The sequence below is a fragment of the Narcine bancroftii genome, chromosome 4 (genome assembly GCF_036971445.1).
Source record: "Narcine bancroftii isolate sNarBan1 chromosome 4, sNarBan1.hap1, whole genome shotgun sequence".
Taxonomy (NCBI): domain Eukaryota; kingdom Metazoa; phylum Chordata; class Chondrichthyes; order Torpediniformes; family Narcinidae; genus Narcine; species Narcine bancroftii.
The window spans coordinates 293,974,015-293,993,347 of NC_091472.1; the positions used below are offsets into that span (position 1 = coordinate 293,974,015).

The 19,333-nt window shown below is 37.5% G+C and overlaps 1 protein-coding gene across 5 annotated transcripts in view; it reads left to right on the forward strand.

Annotated features, from left to right (window-relative positions):
- Positions 1 to 18,685, forward strand: part of LOC138762115 (activin receptor type-1-like) — a 111,137-nt gene extending 92,452 nt beyond the window's left edge. For all 5 annotated transcript variants that reach the window (XM_069935478.1, XM_069935480.1, XM_069935481.1 and 2 more), the window contains 3 exons: positions 4,929 to 5,126; positions 9,317 to 9,447; positions 16,437 to 18,685. In XM_069935478.1, coding sequence (XP_069791579.1) covers positions 4,929 to 5,126; positions 9,317 to 9,447; positions 16,437 to 16,571 — 464 coding nt within the window. In that variant the 3' untranslated portion in view covers positions 16,572 to 18,685. The remainder of the gene's footprint in view (positions 1 to 4,928; positions 5,127 to 9,316; positions 9,448 to 16,436) is intronic.
- Positions 18,686 to 19,333: the final 648 nt, after the last annotated feature.

Here is a 19,333-nt window from a genome sequence, read left to right on the forward strand (position 1 = left end):
GGTGGACCATATTGATAATCATGGACAAGAACAACTGGGTTCCTTTGACTGATTTCGGTCTCCTTACTGGGCACAACTGTCCATCAAAGTTCTATGCCCTTTGTGGTCAATCCCTGCCACGTGGATAATGTGTAAGGACATCAGTTGATAACTGTCCTTGAGTTTTGTTGTCTTTCTATTGCAGCAGCTGTGGCCTTTGAATAGGAGTGTAGCAAATTGTAAACCACAATTAAGTCTCTTTGTCATCTGGGTATGTGCTGATTGATTTCAGTTCAATTGATTCACTTGGTGCAAGTAATGTGGTTTTGATTGCAGTTGACCAAGTTTCCTTCAATTGTTGATCTGTGCTTCACACTGTGAAACTGCAATTTGGTGTTGGGGCTGAAGAAATAGTTGTCCTTGATTCTGCACAGACCATCTCTAGCCAGTGATGGTTGATGAAGACGTTTTGGGGTTGTCTTTTAGGATGAATACTTTTTCCTGGAAATGTGGCAATGATCATGAGTAAATTCAGATGATCCACAGTATGTGAACGTTGAGCGGTAGAAACCTTTTCTTGTTGATGGGAAATGTCTGGGATATTAATTGGAACCAATATCAGCAATTGAGAGTTGCCATTAGTTTCCTATGTGCGTGAATGATGGCAAAATGTAGGTATTTAAAGGAAGTAGATCACTTCATGGGGGAGGGGGGAAAAACGTCAGGGAATTTAGGGCTGTATGAAACTGGCATAGGTGAGATGATCTTTGGGACAGATCAACCATGATTTGGAATGGCAAAGCAAGGTTAAGGTGTTGAGTGGCCTGCCGGTGTGCCCATTTTTCTTTTTGTTCTCGTTACAGAGGTGCTAGCTGGTCATCACAGAAATAGAGACTAGATTAAATAGTTTAAATGAGAATGCAATTCTTAAGTGATAGCTTCAATTAAGTCAAGTTTATTGTCATCTGATTGCACAAGTACAACCCAATGAAAAAGCGCTCTCTAGTCCTAGCTGCAAAACATGCAGACACATACAGACGAACAATACATATGGAGGACAAGTATTCATGTATACAAATAAATAAATATTGTTTCATGAATATGAGCATCTTGGATGGTTCTTGTGAACAGTTCCTTTTGGTCATTCAGAATTCCTCATTGCCCGTGGGAAGAAACTACCTCAGCCTGGTGGTGCTGGCTCTGATACTCCTGTATCTCTTTCTTGAAGGGAGCAGCTGAAAGATGCTGTGTGATGGGTGGAAAGAGTGCTTAATGATTTTGCATGCCTTCTTCAGACAATGATCACAGTAGATTATGTTGAAGGGAGGGGGGGATGGAGAAGAGGGAAAGGCAGTGATCATCTCTGCTACTCCTGTGGTCCTGTGGACCTCTAATCCATTTCTCTGCAGCAAACATACCACATTGTGATGCTCTCGATAGAAGTCCATTAGAAGGTGGACATAATGGTGGCCGGTAGTTTTGTCCACTTCAGTCTTCTCAGGAAATGCAGTCAGCGTTGTACCTTCTCTACAGGTGAGGAGATGTTTGTCCATGTTAGGTTATTAGTAAAGTGAACTCCAAAAAACTTGATGCTCTCTACTTTTTCCCCTACATTGTTGATGTGGAGGGTGGTCATTCCTGGTACTCTTGAAGTCCACAATCATCTTTGCCTTGTCCATGGTGGGACTCGGGTTGTTACTCTTCCGCCATATTATGAGATTTTCCACCTCTTCTCTGTTGTGTGGCTTATCATTGTTGCTGTCGAGGCACAATTAATCTAGCAGTAAGCAGCAAATTGGCAAAAATAGCAGAGAATTGTTGCAGCTGCATGGAATGATCCCATGAGAAGGAGATTTGTAGTCAATGTGATGTCCTCTGGAGAGTATGGCTGGAAAAAAAAACTTCCTGCAAAATGTCCCAAGTTTTGATAATAAATTCCTAATTAGAGGGAGTCAGCTTAAATCACATCCATGAAATTTCCAAAAGTTGGCACTTCACCAGTGGCGCGACGGCCTCTTTCCTGAGGTCTCAAGTAGTCAGTCATGGGTATAATGCTATGTTTATTCTGGAGTCATCATTGAGGCTCCGGTTGAATATTTTAGCAGTTGGTTGCCAGAGAGCAGGCTCCCAGATGGGTAGAGCATGGTATAGACTTTTGGCACGTGAGCAGCCTGCATTTACCTCTTCAGTTAACAACAAATTTTCCAATGTTCTTCATGGGCTCCTTAATTGGTGATGGCAGCAAAGTTGATTCCCAAAAATGACTCTCCTTCATATCACAGCACTTCAGAAGTGATTTTCATTGTTGGAGGATGATCATCTATTTTGTGACACAATTGTTGGAGTTCCTCGAGGCAATGATCCGGCTTCTGTAAGATCACATGCTCACTGATGATGCTTGATTGCATTTCCATTCATGAAACAATCTGGAATATTTGCTATCTCCACCATTGTCAACTTGTCAAATTTTATCCAAGGTACAAAGGTTCCTTGACAGCAGCTCTCAAAACTGCAATGCCAAATACCCAGTTGAATATGTGTAATGCCCAAGTTGAACACTATTTTGCTTTTTTTTTAAATGCTTTGCTATCTTTTACCAAGACAAGGTCAAAATCCTTGAAGTCCTTCTGCTTGGGTAGGACCTCCATGATAAGGACTGCATTGCTTCAAGAAAGTCGGCCACAATTTCCTGTTAATTTGTGGATGGACAATATCCCTGTCATTAAAGTTCATATCCTGTAATGGGATTAAATTGCTTTGGGAGACCATTTATATAAAAAAAAGTATATAAAACATGGTTGATTTATTTCCATAGTAGGATAGTGCACCCTAGCTTGCAATTCCTGTTCCTGATGTTTACTATAAATTGAGGAGGGAAAGTCCAGGGTAAAGGGTAGTGATTATTTTCTAGGGAAAAGAATGGACTTGTACTATCCCATGGATATCTTTTAACTTTCAAATTAATAACGATATAGAGTGTATTTTGTATTAATTTTATATATTTTTCTTGTATGTTATCAGTGAAAACACCTATTTCATATCTTTGAGTACAACAAAATTTTCAGACTCTTAAAACCCCATCATCCCACTAATTGTCATGCTGTTATTTTACAATGCACTCCTGATAGCAGGTTTGCCTTAGAGTTAGAAAACAACGTCTGGTGTGTTTATATGCACCTTTAATTGGTTGCCAGAACTTTGAGATTCTCAATCCCCACAAAGTACTTTTTTTTAAAAGTAAGTCAATTTTGTAATGTAAGCAATACCACAGTAAATTACCTGTTTATCAATTTGTTGTTGTCTGTGAGATCAATATTGACTGAGACTTTTGGTACTTTGATTTGGTACTTTGATTTGGCACTTTGATTTGGTGCCATGGAATTTATTATAGCTGCCAAAGATGGCAAACAGGATTCTGCTAAACATCCAAAAGGAACCCAAAATATTTATTCAGTACTGCTCTGAAGTGTCAACTGGAATTGCGTTCTCTCATCTCTGCTGTGCTCGCTATGAATTTCTTATTCCTGTGACTTGATTGCTGATGGTAAGCTAAGACTGATATCTGATGATCTCTGGAGCATTCAAAATTCCATGTCCTAATATGTTAAACATGCTTCAGTTATCTCGTTTTTGTGCAACATTCCTCTTGTTCATTGGTCCCCTGACTAATGTGAACTGCTTCCTGGTTGCACACATGTTGCATCTTGCTGCCTTGTATGGATTCCAGTCTCTAATTTGTTCTGGAACAGATGAAAATTAAACCTCAAAATAGGTGATTCAGTCCAACCAGTGTACAGTAGTGGTTCTATTCCAGGCAAGGAAATGATTTCAATCATACACATCTTGTACAATTGTGATGAATGCCAGCAGATCATTCCATACCCTTCTCATTCTTTTATACCCATCAAATCTGCTTTTGATTTTTTTTAAAACCGTGAACCAAAGGGATAACTTGCAGTAGCCAATGAACTACCAGAATGTCTCATTCATTAGGATTTTGGAGGAAATGTGTGTGGTCACAGGAAGAACTTGACACGTCATTGGAGGTTGAGATCAAAGTAGAAGCTTTGAGGTAGCAGTCCAAGCTTTGTGTCAGCCAGTAACCATAGATACCAATTCTAGAGTCTTAGTACATGTGTGTGGGGAAAGCATTCAAGGTGGATGTTTTGTCAGTGGTCCCAGCTTCCAGAGATTTTGGCAACTCATAACATTTCTTAATAATGTTGGACAAATATTTCCAGTATTGTGCTAGCAGGGGAAAAAAATATATAAAAGTAGGGAATATAAAGGCTTGTATATAATTGTGTAGTTTTTGGTATTGCTCACAGACCAAAGAACCAGTGTGGTATATTTTAACTTTTTTTCTGAAGTTTTTCATGCAGTTTACTTTGTTTATTGGTGGTCACTACTCTTTAATCATTCCCTCATCTTAAGGCTGATGTCTTTGTTAAATTATTCCTCCTTTGCAGTGCGCCTGCTCTTTGGTCATTGACAAGATTAAAACGCTGACATTTTCGAATGCTGAACTGGTTTTGCTCAGCATATTGCATGAAAAACAAATTAAGCTTGAAGAATTAGACACCATAAACTAAAAATAATTTATGATATTAGTATCCCAAGAAAGTTGCATATTTCAAGTCATGAAGATTTTTGTCATGCGATTGTACAATCCAATGAAACAGTGTTCTCCGGTCCTCGGTGCAAAAGCATTGTCATAAAGCACATACAGACAAATAATACATATGCAGGACAATATTATATCCTAAAAAATAAATAACTATTGTTTTGTACAAATGAGAATCACGATGGTTAGCGGGAGCAGTTGCTTAGGTCATTACGCATTCTCACTGCTCGTGGGAAGAAGCTGTTCTGCAGCCTGGTGGTATTGGTTCTGATTCTCCTGTACTTGTCTTTCATGCAACTTTTTTGTCATTTTGCTTTTCTCTTAGGTCTTGCTGTGATGCATTCACAATGCACTAACTACTTAGATGTGGGAAATAATCCCAGAGTAGGTACCAAGCGATATATGGCTCCTGAAATATTGGATGAATCAATGCAGGTGAATCTCTTTGATTCTCATAGGAGAGTTGATATCTGGGCCTTTGGTCTAGTCCTGTGGGAAGTGGCAAGGAGGACAGTGAGCAATGGTAAGTATTTGGAAGGTACTTTGAGTTTAAATTGTTTTTTGAAGAGAATTATTAATGATTTCTTTTTTTCTTTTATGGATAGCCCTTTCAGAATCTTGTTATTAACCACTATTAACTTCAAGTGTACAAAAACACATCGAGGAAATAATTCCAAATGTGGAGAACAAAATTTCCAATGTTTCCATGTATAAAAATGATAATCTTAATTTATATTCATTAAAATACGAAGAACATGAAAATGGAGCAGAGTTAGTTGTGGCAGATTTTGAAATAACTTGGGGTAAGGATTTATTGTGGAGGTTGCAGGTTGGTTGTTGAAGGAGGTACTGGAAGTGGAATTTGGGAGATGGTGAGATAAGTGATGGGGAGAAAGTGATAAAGGTGAAAGTAGTGGAAAATATGGTGTAAGGGATATTGGTGATTACAATAAAGAAAACCACTTTGATAGGATTTTTTAACCTATATTTATATTGTTTGCATTTCTGATCCTGATCACAGTTCAGACTGAGGAACCATGATGTAAAAGTCTTCAGATGGCGGTCAACCACCATTTGTGTCCTTTGAAATGGATGAGTGGAAAGTGACTGCCCAAGAAATATAAGAATGGAATATCCTGAAATAATTCAAGAGTTGCCACAATTAAATGTGTCCCAAATATTTGATATATTCCTACATGTAGATAATCTTTTAACTGTCTTTTGGGTGTGTGCGTGGAACTAAATAATTCAAGCATTTGGGGCTCTGAAGTATGGAAATAATGAGTTAAAGCATATGCCTAAGGAGTTTGAAGTTGAGTATTATCTTCTGATGAATTCACAGAATATATATTCACCTCTTAATAATGTACATTCATATTTTACTCCCTGCAGCTATTGCACACTTTCATTTCTGTGCTTGTAGCATGGGATTGAAAATCCCAGTTTCTTATTGGTAATGCTTTTACATCAAGTATTTTAATGACCTTAACTAAAATTAACTGCCAATTTTATTCACCTGTTTCTGTTGTAAACAAATTCAACGTAGACCATTTGCCATTTTCAAATTCCGGGGAGGGAAAAGTAGGGAAACTAGAACACAAGATCAAAATGGAGAAAGTGGGTAATGAGTTCAAGAATCTCGAGAAAATAAGAAAAGGCTTTTTCCACTGCTGAGACTTTAATGAGAAGGCAACATTTTAAAATGAAAACAAAATAAAAGGTAGGGAGAATTTACTTTTTGGTAAATTTTGTTAATGATTAGAGAGAACAGAGACTGCAATTTTTAAAAGCATGGAGAATGATGAAGCAAGATTGTCTTTATAAAGAGAGCTGGCATGGGCGTCGAGTTGATGAGCTTATTTGCTGTGCTGTCCAAGTTTGAATGGAAATGACCCAGATCTTCCTGTGGTAGGGCATCTGTGTCTGCTCATAGTTAGACTTGCTCTTGTACTTTTTTTGTGTTATGTTGTTGAAAGTGCAGTCATTAAAAATTTCCATGACATAACTTAGGCATCTGAACTCTGATCAAACAAAGCACACAGTTTTATCTCCACAGAAGATTTGAGAATAGATTGGTAAGTAAATTCAATATCAAATTGAGCAGAAAATGTTTTTTTGAGAAGTGTGAAGTATGGTAAAATTTCATTTTTAAAATGAATCCCGTTCAATGGAGAGTGCATTTGTTTGATCTAAAACCAATGTGTTGTGACTAAGCAAGGTAGACTTCACGGGACAGAATGAAGAAAGAGTTGGCTAATGTAGACTGGGAACATACTTGTTGATCTGCTCTGCATGTTGCTGCAGATAGCATGCATCCTCTCTTGAATGCCCAATTTTGCTCTCAATCTGGAGAGGTGAGACTGTAGCTGCTAGAATCTGGAGCAAAAAATATATTGCTGAAAAACAGCTGGCAAAGCAGCATCTATGGTGGCAAAAAGGATGCGTCAATGTTTTAGGTGGAGCTCTTCATTGGATCCTGGTGCCTTTTACCTCCACAGATGCTACTTGACCCACTGAGTTCCTCTAGCAGTTTATTTGTTCCATGTTTTTAAAAAATCTACTATTTATCACAATGGTGTTACACACAACCTAATAGAGGATATCTTCAGTGTGATGATGGAACATATAATCTCCACAACCAGCTTTGGTTGCAAACTGCAGTACAGGCCCATGGTTCAGTAGTCCTTTTTTCTCCTCTTGGTGAATAATAGGACAGCCAAAGCCCAGCCTGACATTTGTCTGTCAGGATTAAGCCATTTTAATGTATGGTGATGCGACAGTCACTCCTCAGGATAGATATGAATTCCTCTCCTGTCACCCAGACTATGTTTTGCATTCCTGTCCTTTGGTGATTTAAAGAAAAAGTTTTGAAGCAATGGGAGAGAAATTAATAGTAATCAGAACATGGATTTGACCTGATGCAATCGGATCCAGAGTAAAGATGGTGTCATCCAGGTCCTTCTCCTCCCAAATTGTGGTCATTGAGGTATCTCAGCAAGAGGACTTTGAGTGCTGGAGTTCCTTAGTTAACCATCCTTGGCTGCTTTATGAATAGCTTTCCCTCAAATTTAGGAGAGAGAATTTTACTTTTTCTAAAGATTCTGGTGATTTGTAGTAAAATTTGTTGTTTTGAGTTTAATTTCAGTAAAGCATTCCATTTAAGGATAAACAAGACTTGAGCTGAAAATTGATTGCTTTGCCAGGGCTAGATGAAAATAGCAGATGTAAAATATTCACTGCACTGCTATTGATAGCTTTTGTGGGTTATTTCTCTGCTTTTCAAAAGTTGTGTGTTTGCACTTAACTACAATGCTTGGATGGCATTTTGAGGAAAGTTCTTTGGTTTCAGTGTTTAGCTTTTTTTAAAGTTTGTATTGTCTTTGAAATTATTTTAAGTCATTTTTATCTAGTTAATGCAATTTTGAAAAGATATTCTTGATTTGAACTATTTTAGAAGCATTTTCAGGCTTAAGGTGGTCTGTTGTTGAAATACAATGACACATCCAGTGTGGCAATTCAATTGTTACACAGCTTGTCCTATTTGTTGACAAGAATGTGACCGTGTCATTTTTGACTCCCATCGTACTGTGCATAGGTACAAGATTTTTGACCTTGTGGTGCTAAAGGAAATAACACTGGACAATAAATTCTTTCAAAAGGTTTGCTTCTGGGGTGGGGAGGGGGGAAAAGGGGGATTATGACAACTTCAAGATGATAATTTGAAATTTGCTGTATCTCGTAGGAAGTAGGAGAAACGTTAAGTTAACTTCTATTGAATTTAACATTGAATAGCATAATGATGTGGATCCAAGCTCTCGGGTTGACTGCACATGTTGCACAACAAAAGTAAAGGAGCCCAGGGTTTGTCTTGGTCACCAATGTTAAAACCGAAGTAGAGGTGGTAGGCTTTCCTAAAAAATGCAATTGTGCTGTATCTTTGAGCCTCAAGCCACAAATCTAACAATGTATTACGGCTGTTGCAACATTAACAAGACATTTCTACTGAGGTGATGAAAACAATAAATGCTATTGTTAAATGCATTCACTATGCTATTGCCTGAAGATCTTGTGCATCAACATGTGTTCAATCTATAATCAACGTAATGCATGGCATCGGTATATGAACTGCTTTTGTAGACTGTCTGCATATATTCTGACTAAGCATGCTCAGGCCAAAGACAACATTTGTATTGCACCTGCACCGAGTACGTGCCTAGGCATGCTTGGACTGACCAAAACAGCTTGCTATGTGGCCAATAGTTGAGCTAATAAAATATGACCAGTTAGATCTTAAAGATTTCCTATCGCATACTTTTTTTTTAAAAAAAAAAAGGTGATCTTTGTGATTGGCAGCTCAAAATCCATAAAATACATCCAAAAGTGTTCAGGAAACAAAATCCATTGTTATTTGAAAGTTATTGCAAAATTAGTTCCCAATACTTTTTGGATTAAGTAATTTTAGTAAAGGGTCCCAAGGTTAATTTTCCCATCAAAAGAGCAAAACAGAAAAGGAACGATTAAAATTGTTTTCCTACCTAGAATCTGTTTACTCAGCTTCACTCTTTCATCTCAGCATTGCCATTGCTTGAAGGAGTACTTTCCATTTATAAATGCCTTTTTCAAATATATTGCAGATAAATTGTCAATGTTAACTTGCGCACAAAATAATATTTTCATTTGTGACATGTTCTTGCAATTATTATTTTTGTTTAGGTATCGTAGAAGATTATAAGCCTCCATTTTTTGATCTTGTTCCTAATGATCCTGGATTTGATGATATGAAAAAAGTGGTTTGTGTGGATCAGCAAAAGCCAAATATTCCCAACAGGTGGTTTTCCGATCCAGTGAGTATTTAATAATCGAATTATTAGTTTTACATCTGGAAAATATAATATTGAGGGCACAAATTCAGTTTTTAGATGTGTATTTAAGTATGTGTTCAGTTCTAAAATGGCAATCAATGGAACTGTCCTTTTTTTGGACATTTCCAAATGCTATTTCAGTAGAGTTGCTTGTGCGTGGGAGATTGCCACATTTTCTGACTGATCAGTCAACTGATTGTTTTTGGGTCCTGATGGACTTGATCCTCCCATCCAAAAAGAAGTGTTTTTTTTTTAAAACTTGCCAAAGTTTGTGAAAAGCAAATTCTTTTTGATGCATTTACATTCATTTGGAAAAGTGTAACTATCAATGTACCAGAGGGATTGGTATTCAGGCCTCATCTTTTGACAAAGTATATTATTTATGAAATAAAAATGGGATGCCTGCTCTGCAGGAAAATTGTGGCTCATCTCCTTGATAAATCGACCTCTTAAATAAAAACAATGCTGGAGAAACTCAGCAGGTCAAACAGTAAATCTTTAACTTTGCTATGTAAAGATGCACTGGTTGATCTGCTGAGTTTCTCCACCAATGTGTTTTTACTTCAATCAGTAGTCCCTTTCACACTTGCAAATAGTCCCAGGAATTAACGGCCAATTGGCCTAAAAAGGGTCCAGTGTGAAAGGAAAATCTTCTCAATGCCAGCGTAAGGTGATGTCATCTCATGCCACGGATAGACTGCCTCGGCCCTTAGTAGAATCCCTGGCATCTGCAGATGCCAGCGTTGTAATCAGGCAAGTGTAGAACAGGCAATTGCATAGGATAGAAATCACCCAAGTTTTTGCGTGAGTGCAGGAATGTGAAGGAAGGTAATTAAAGTGAAGGTATAAATTTTGCTGTCAGAAAGTCGCAGCAGGGGAGAGAGAGAGGAAATAAATAACATTAGTAGATAATTTTTAAACAGCGTGGGAAAGTTGGTAGTGCTATAACTAACAATTTATAAAGACTGTGGAAAAAGCGATGGCGGACCTGTCTTCCCAGAATGCTGTGTAGCAGGGAAAACCCCTCCATGCATAGAGCCCATTCAGGGAGGGCAGGCCACCATTGCTTTTTCCTGTGGTATTTATAAATTATCCACAATAATGCTACCAACTTGACAATGCTGTATAAATTGTAGGTGATAGTGATATCAACTTTCCCGCTATTGCTAGCACTTTCCACAATCCCTTAAAGGTTTCTATATATTGGCACAACAACAACAGGGGCTGAAAGGCTCATACTGTGCTGTATGTTATTAGACATAATAAATTTTGTTCAAGTACAAGATCATAATACATTGATCAGGATTTAGGGCAGGTTCACCATTGTTTGATACGTCATGACATCACCGGTAGGACAGTCCTAACCTCGGGGATGGCTCCATGCAAGTGTGAACGCATGCAGTGTCCCAGTTAAGAGTGGTCAAGTGTGAACAGCAAAACTGCCATTCCTATTCTGGGACACTGGATGGCCAATTTAATGGGATGCAAGTGTAAAAGGAACCAAGTGTCTTGCGGTCTTCCATGTTTTACTTCAGTTTTAAATAAACTGTGATTAAGCTCTCAAACCTTGGGGTAGAGAATTCTTTATGCATCAACTGTTAAGAAATTTCTCCATCTCTATTCAAAACCACCTCCCCTTTTATTCTGAGGCATTAGTTATAAACTCTTCAACATGGAAGCATCAAGCTTGTCAAGCCCTGTTTTTTTTTTAAAAAGCTTCAATAAGATCTCCTGTCATTCTTCTAAAGGCTAGAGAATACAGGCCTAATTTTCAGATTTTCTTTCTATGCAAACTTGCCATTCCAGGAACTGATGGAGTGAATCTTTATTTCACCCAATCTATAACTCGCACTTTTAATACAGTCGGAGGAGACCAAAACTACCAAAACGTTCCAGGTGCAATCTCATCAAAACTCTGCACAATTGCAGTATGTCTTATGTTTTTCATTCTTTTTATAATAAAGTCTAATGTTTTTGTACCTAGAACCATAGAAAATTACAGCACTGAAACAAGCCCCTTTGGCCCTTTTAGTCTGTGCCAAACTTTTTTTTTTGCCTAGTCTATAGCCGTCTCCCATCCACAGGCCTGTCCAAATTCTTCTTAAATGTTCAAATTGAGCCCGCATTCACCACTTTAGCTGGTGCTTGCTGGTTTTCAGTGGTTTGTGTTCACATTCATCCAGGTTTCTTTTTGATCATCAGGATTTCCTAATCTTTCAACATTTATATTTAAAAAAAAAACACTTTGCTGTTTTTATTTCGTGCATTAACACGATGACCTAATTTTTCCACCCTGCAATTAACCTGCCTTGTTCTTGCCGCTTCATTCAGATTATCAATATCCCTGCTGAAGTCTCTTTGTCCTTCCATACCCACAATTTCACCTATGCCAGTGATTTGCATGAAGGTGTCAATGGTATAGTTGCTAATTTGGTAATAACTCAAATCGATGAGAGGAGGATATAAGGAGGTTGCAAATAAATAGTTTGAGTGTCAAAGATCCAGCAAATAAGATATCATGTTAATTTTTATTTTTGCTGGAATAATAAAGCATCTGGTAAAATATTATAGCTCTTGGATGCTGAGACATCTGGGTATTCAACATTCTTGTTATGACATCACATACAATGCTGAGATTCTTTTTCCTGCAGGCCAGGCAGAATTTATAATTATTGGTAACTGTAAACTGTTCTCAAGATGAAAGAAATGCATACGTTGAGAGGCATGTAAACAAACTGCAAATACAGAAAATAAATATTCAGAAATAAATAATGAGCAAAGTTTGTGTCCTTAATTGAGTCTGAGTGTTTAGGAATCTGATGATTAATGGGTGACAGCTATTCCTGAACCTAGAGGTACAAGTATTGTGGCGCCAATACCTTTTTCCTAATGGCAGCAGTGAGAACAGACCATGTCCTGGATGGTATGAATCCTTGATGGTTTCTGCTGCTCTTTGATGGCAGCATACCATGTAGATGTTCTTGATAGTGGGTAGAATTTTGCCTGTGACAACTAGCTTTTGCGGGGCTTTCTGCTCTGAGGTATTTATGGCCTCATACAAGGTTGTGATGTAGCCGGTCAGTGCACTTTAACCATATAACATATAACCATATAACAATTCCCTGACACTTTTGTAGAAATTTACCAGGGTACCTATCAAACCTGTGCAAAGTCCTTAAAAAGTAGAGGCGCTGATGTGCTTTCAGGAAAAGTCCTCAGAAATGGTGACTCCTGGGAATTTAAAGTTGCTCACTCTCTCCACTCTTTCCCCCCCCCCCATGATTTTTCCTTTCCTAATGTCTACTGTTGCATACCAGACAACAGCGATTTTTAAATTTTTTAAAATCCCAGATAGTGTTATATTTAAAATAATATTTTAAATTATTAATCAACAATAATGTAACACCTCATCCAATTTATTTTCACTTTTCTAAACTTATCTAACTTGACCCCCAATTATGTGCGAATATACTTGTGTGTGTGTGGACTACCCCAAGCCACTACAGCTCAAGGCCCAATTCTTGGAAGGCAGTTAAAAGTTCAACTTCAGAAATTCAGTGTGGCCACGGAGGATTGAAAATGGTGCAACACACAGGCTTTAGATGAAATTAGCAGTTCATGAAGTGGGTGAAAGAGACCAAGGTGACAGAATGTTGATTAACTCACAAAACCTTTGTTGTGGTGCTTCACCGAAATGCCCTTTGTAGACGAGTGCCAACCAAAACTTCCATCTTCTTTGGAGTAGGGGACATGAAGCAAGTGATGCTCACAAAGTTCCCAGAACCCTTTTCATGGGTCAGCTGAACTCAAGTGACTCTCATTCTGGTCACCATCCAAGCACAGTATTTCTTTTGCAAGTTGAACCCTTTTCATGGGTCAGTCGAACAAAAGTGACCTTCACTCTTTTTTGTCATGAAATGGTTTTCTCATTCCTATATAACAGGAGGAAATCAGACAGGTTGTCAGTGTACTCATCCATGTGGGTTTCTTATTCCCACAGAGGTTGAAGAGCTTTTCACTCTTGTGCTGCCTTCTTAAAATGGTCTCTGGAGCAAACTGCGCACAGTCTTTACAATAAGCTGGTCTCATGGTCTCTACACCTGGCTTCTCCAAGGAGTGAGTGAGGAGAGGGGCCTAACTGAAATTGGACAAGTTAATGTTAGTACCACCTAGTTGGAGAATGCCCACTTGTAGTATTAGGTGGTGTTCCTCCAATTTGTGGGTGTCTTTGATGGTGCATGAGGCCATGGACAGACATGTTGGTGTGGGAATGGGATGTGGAATTGGCCACTGGGAGGTCCACGTTATTGCAGCGGACAGAGCGAAGGTGCTTAATAAAATATCTCCCAGTCTATGTACAATCTCTCTGATGTTGAAGAGGCCACGACAGGAGCATTGAATTCAGTAGATTCACAAGCGGCCCAAAGTGAAGTGACATTTGTGTATCTACAGGGGTCATCGACTGAATCTGGTGCTCCTAATGTGGCCTCCTCTACATTGGAGAGTCTGGCTGCAGAATGAGAGATTGTTTCATTTGGCTCTGTCTGCTGCAAGAACAGGAATCTCCTAATGGCCAACCATTTTGACTCTGTGCTTGTGCAAACCTAGGCCAACACCGAATATTCCATCTGTACACTCTTCAGCCATCAGCATCTGTCTTGGTCTTCTTTCCTCCCCCATCACCAAACTATGATCTGTGCCCTGTGCTCCTTCCCCACCCTCCACCTTTTTTTCATCCAGGAGCATTTGAGTTTTTTGCTTATACCTTGACAGAGCCAAAACATTGTTTAGCTATCTTTTGATTCCTCTCGATGCTGAATTATCCAGCACTTTTGAGTATTGCAGAGAGGATGCAGATAAATAAGATACTGGAGAAATCACATGTGGACACTTCACCTTGATGGTAACCTTGTTTTAGGAAAGATGTTAATGCAGTGAAACAAATTCTGAGAATGTTTACTGCCTGAAAAGGTGTTGTCTTGAGGCAAGGTTGTAAAGGTAGGCATGCATCCACCTGAAGATTGAACAGGAACTTGATGGAATCTAAGATCTTGGGGGATCCAGAGAGGGTGAATGTGGAGAAGGAGGAAAACGAGTTGCCCATTTAACAGCTAGGGTTTTCTTTGTTGAAAGTTTGTGAAACTTTGTTTCTACTTTTCTTTGATTGTTTCTACTCAAGGCAAAGTTAGGTCAGTGCTAAACAAGCTGCTGGAGGAACTGAGCAGGTCAAGCAGCATCAATTGGGTTGGTCCTTGATTAGCAAAGGGGCAAAAGGTTACTGCAAGTAGAGTGCAGCGTTGATTTGAGGTTGTAGTTGTGATGTCGCTCAGTGCCATTAACTGTTTAACTTTTAGTTCGTATTTAGTATTTTAAATTAATTTATTTTAAATCCTCATGTTTCTGAACATTCAAAATTTGAAAATAGTTGGTGAATCATGAGTTTAACAATAGACTAAGTATATAACACTGCTGTGAGACCAGCTGTCAGTTTTTCATGAGTGGGACTTGTTCAAGCCTACTCAAGTCATGGCATTAGCCTTATCATCTACAGTCAAATTCCTGGCAGCAAGTTAAGTCTGGTGGATCTAAAAAGACTAGCTTGTAATTAAAACATAGTTCAATGGGTTGCAAATTTTGGCTCAATAAATTCTGTCTGTATTTTCTACCCTTAATGCTTGTGTGTTCTGCATTAATTAGTCATGGCAAATGTAGTTTGGTAATTTGCAGAGGTGTTTTGATGAGGCTTAATTGTTTGTTCAAAATTCCTCACCCTCTTATTTTTTAAAAATTCTAATTCTGTTGTTTTTATTCACATATTGGTCTTAACTGTTCATAGACACTGTATATTTGGAAATGTATTGTCTGATATTTCATAACTGGATTTTTACTTCCACTTTCTTTTCAACTGAATTCAGATATTTGTGGGCAATTTTGGGTTTGTTTTTTTAAAAATGAAGTTGGAATTCAGTGATAAAGTGCATAAAACAAGCCGGCTTCCACTGAACAGACCACTAGGACATTGTAGGGTGTGTATCTGGGGAAAGAAAAGACCACTAGGACATTGTAGGGTGTGTATCTGGGGAAAGAACAGACCACTAGGACATTGTAGGGTGTGTATCTGGGGAAAGAACAGACCACTAGGACATTGTAGGGTGTGTATCTGGGGAAAGAACAGACCACTAGGACATTGTAGGGTGTGTATCTGGGGAAAGAAAAGACCACTAGGACATTGTAGGGTGTGTATCTGGGGAAAGAACAGACCACTAGGTCATTGTAGGGTGTGTATCTGGGGAAAGAACAGACCACTAGGTCATTGTAGGGTGTGTATCTGGGGAAAGAACAGACCACTAGGTCATTGTAGGGTGTGTATCTGGGGAAAGAACAGACCACTAGGTCATTGTAGGGTGTGTATCTGGGGAAAGAACAGACCACTAGGACATTGTAGGGTGCGTATCTGGGAAAGAAATGCCATTTTATATTGGAAAAACTATATCTGAGAACATGAATCAACATTATCACTCAATTCATTTTCCTTTTTCATGCAATAAATCACTTTTTGGGAGCAAGAACATTGTTTTAAAGTTATTTGCAGAATCACTGATGGAGTTTGAGTGAAATGTAAATTTACTTCCAGTTTAAAATGTCATTCATGTAAGCATGATTGATCATAGTTGTTCTGTCAAACAATTTAACTTGTTTCTAGACAGTCATAAATAAAAGTTAGTACAAATATACACAATTTATCTCAAAATTGTAACCAACCATCTTTGAACTAAACTTGAATCATTTTTGGCCAAATAATTTTTCAGTTTTTATCATCCAAAATTTCCCTAACCTGCAAGATTAGTATGGTTTTGTTAACATTTGAAGTTGTAGAGTGAGAAAATAGTATGGAGTAATTGTCACTGGCTTCAGAATGCTCTGAAGAACATGAAAAATGTTTAATGATGCTCTGCCACCTTTCTCAACAGACATTAACATCTCTTGCAAAGCTGATGAAAGAGTGCTGGTATCAAAATCCATCTGCAAGACTTACTGCACTACGGATTAGGAAAACTCTGTCCAAAATTGACAACTCTTTTGATAAGTTTAAAATAGACTGTTGAATATAAACTGCTTAATAGGCATGTTTGCACGTAAAGTGATTCAGTGGACCACAAAAAATAGTTGCAGTTTCTGGGTTGCAGCTTTGTAAGACGCGAAACAATTTGATACAGAAAATGCTATTGGAAGATGAGATGAACTTTTTGGATGTATACAGTTGCCAGTCCATGTGTCCTCGAAAGATACTTTCATGGAAAAAATTAATATTGCATCAGTAACAAGGTTGATAGCTAGTGGAAACTATGGAGAACCAGCATATTATTTTAGCTGATTAACTTGTAACCAGAAAGGAGGCTGAAGATAATTTAAAAATAATAATTGCAAAAGAAATATTGGGTCAGTGAAAGACAAATTTACCCACTGCCATAAAATCATTTTTCTTTGCTTTTATGTTTCCTTGGTGTAATATTTATATTGCATATGCTATTCTTTTTTCCTTTCCATTATTATTTTGCACTAGCAACTTTTATTTTCCTCGTGAACACTTAAAAAAAAAAGGTTTAAATGCCTAAAACAACCTACAAGCCAAATTTTAACTCCTAATTGATGGCAATTGTGTATTTTAAGTGTTGAGCTACAATTAATTGTTCTTGCTATGAGTATATGCAGTTTGCACTGATGTTGCCCACTTTCAGATCCAAATAATTCACACCTAATTTTGCAAGTTTGTTATTTATTGTAGTGAGAGTACTAACAATTTTTTCCTATTGTAAAATGATACAAAATTTTGATTTTTGTACAGGTAGATTATCTGTACTCCACAATATTTTTGGAAATATTCTGCCTGAAACCTAGATTATATATTATCAAAGCCTGTATTTTGTGCTTTATGCATATTATAAATGCTGTCTCAGAAGCAAGAATAATTTAAGTGCACTAAACTTGAATTTTTTAAGTGATGCAATATCATTTTTTGAAAGGTTTGTGGTATAAAGTGTTATCTATAAAATCTGTTGTAAATTTTACCAGAGTATTAACTACTGTATATTATTGTATCTAAATTTTATACGTTTTCAGTCACTTCTATAATTTAATTAGAACATTTGCAAATCCAGTTGCATGATGTTTGTGGTTATTTTCTTATGGTACTGGTTTGCATTGCTCTTTTTTAATCTATGTTCTGCTCCATGTGGTACAGTTGATTAGAAATTGGAGGATGTCTACCATAATGTGACTTGCCATGTGTTCTTTTTCTCCCCCCTTTTTTAAATCTTTTACCATATTGGTTCCAAGTGAGGAAAAAAAATCAAAGGCTTTGGTTTACTCTAACATCTTTTTGCTTTTTTAAAACTTATCATTATGGAATCCTTCTTAATCCCCAAATTCTATTTTCAAAACAATGGCAGTAGTTTTTTTTGTTACAATCCCATTTCTGTCAATTAGCATGATGAACAAGGAAAAAAATCCTTTTGAGTCCTCACTACTTTTGAAATTTGTTGACTAAATCAAGGGTAATGCAAATAGGATTGCCTTCGAATGCCAAATAGACAAATTTGGCCCAGAGTTCTTTAACAATTGCTAATATAGAAGGACGTTTGAAAGCAAGTTGGGAGCATTTTGCCACTTGAGATCTATTCCCTTTCATCTTGGTCCCAGTATTTAAATTTTGTTTTAGATTTGCATTCACAACCTTTTTTTGGTTTCCAAACAGCAGGCTGATGATAAATAAGTTAGCAAATGTCAGAAGATCATTGGATACCAAAGCTTGAACTCCAAGCTTACTATATTTTTAGTGCGAGTTAGTCCAGAGTCAAAATGGAAACTTGGGACCTTGTGATGTACTGTGTCCTCTGGAAATGAATCATAACCAACTGTATTTTGTACAAGCAATATATGAGAGAAACAAATTTGCATTTTAATGCTATTGTTCAAACCAAGAATGTTTAAGTGATTTGGGAGGAAAAAAAGTGTTTGTAATTTACAGATCCAAAATCTTCATTCACTATTTGAATAAATAGATTAACCTACCATGTTTAGCCTGGCCAGTTGGGTAACAGAAAGTTCATTTGTTTTGAAGTATTGCACTCCTTTTCCCATGAAGGGCAACTTGTTTTAGGTATCATTTCCATGTGATTTATTCTATTTCAGCAACATTTAATAAATATAATCTTTTAAAAACCCTGGTCATGCTTTTTAGAGTTGTTTACTAGTGAGCTGCCATAAGCTATAAATATGTCAGTGCAAATCTTTAATGTTAATTTTTGATTCCTTTGTCTCTTTGGAATATCTTCTTTTTAATCCTAATAGATGGAGTATATTATTTCTGTTTAAACATTTTAAACTTCAGTGATTATAGAAATATACAAAGTTGTGAAGAGGCACTTCTTACACTTTTCTTTTCTGGATACTTCATTAGTGTAACTAGGATGTGGAAGCTCTATGGTAAAGGTGTAATTTGGTGCTCTGTACAATTTGTAATCCTACAAAAATTGCAAGACAACACAATTGTGCAGCTTGCAAACTTACTCCCACATTATCTTTGTATCTGCCTGATTCATGACCTTTCCCAATCCTCAGCGCCCAGAGACCAACTCCACAGTGGCACTGCTGAATGCCATCCTGCGAGTAGTGCTTGATAGGATGCAATTAGTGTTGACTTTGGTGAGGAAAAGAAGAGGGGTCACTTATGCAGATCACTATTTCAGTGTGACTTTACATGACCTGGATTGTTTGGTCCCAAGATGGGGATATGAGACCTGGAAATATTCCAGAGGTTGGCATTCACTAAAGACTTAAACTATTAAAATTTCTATTGACTTCTATT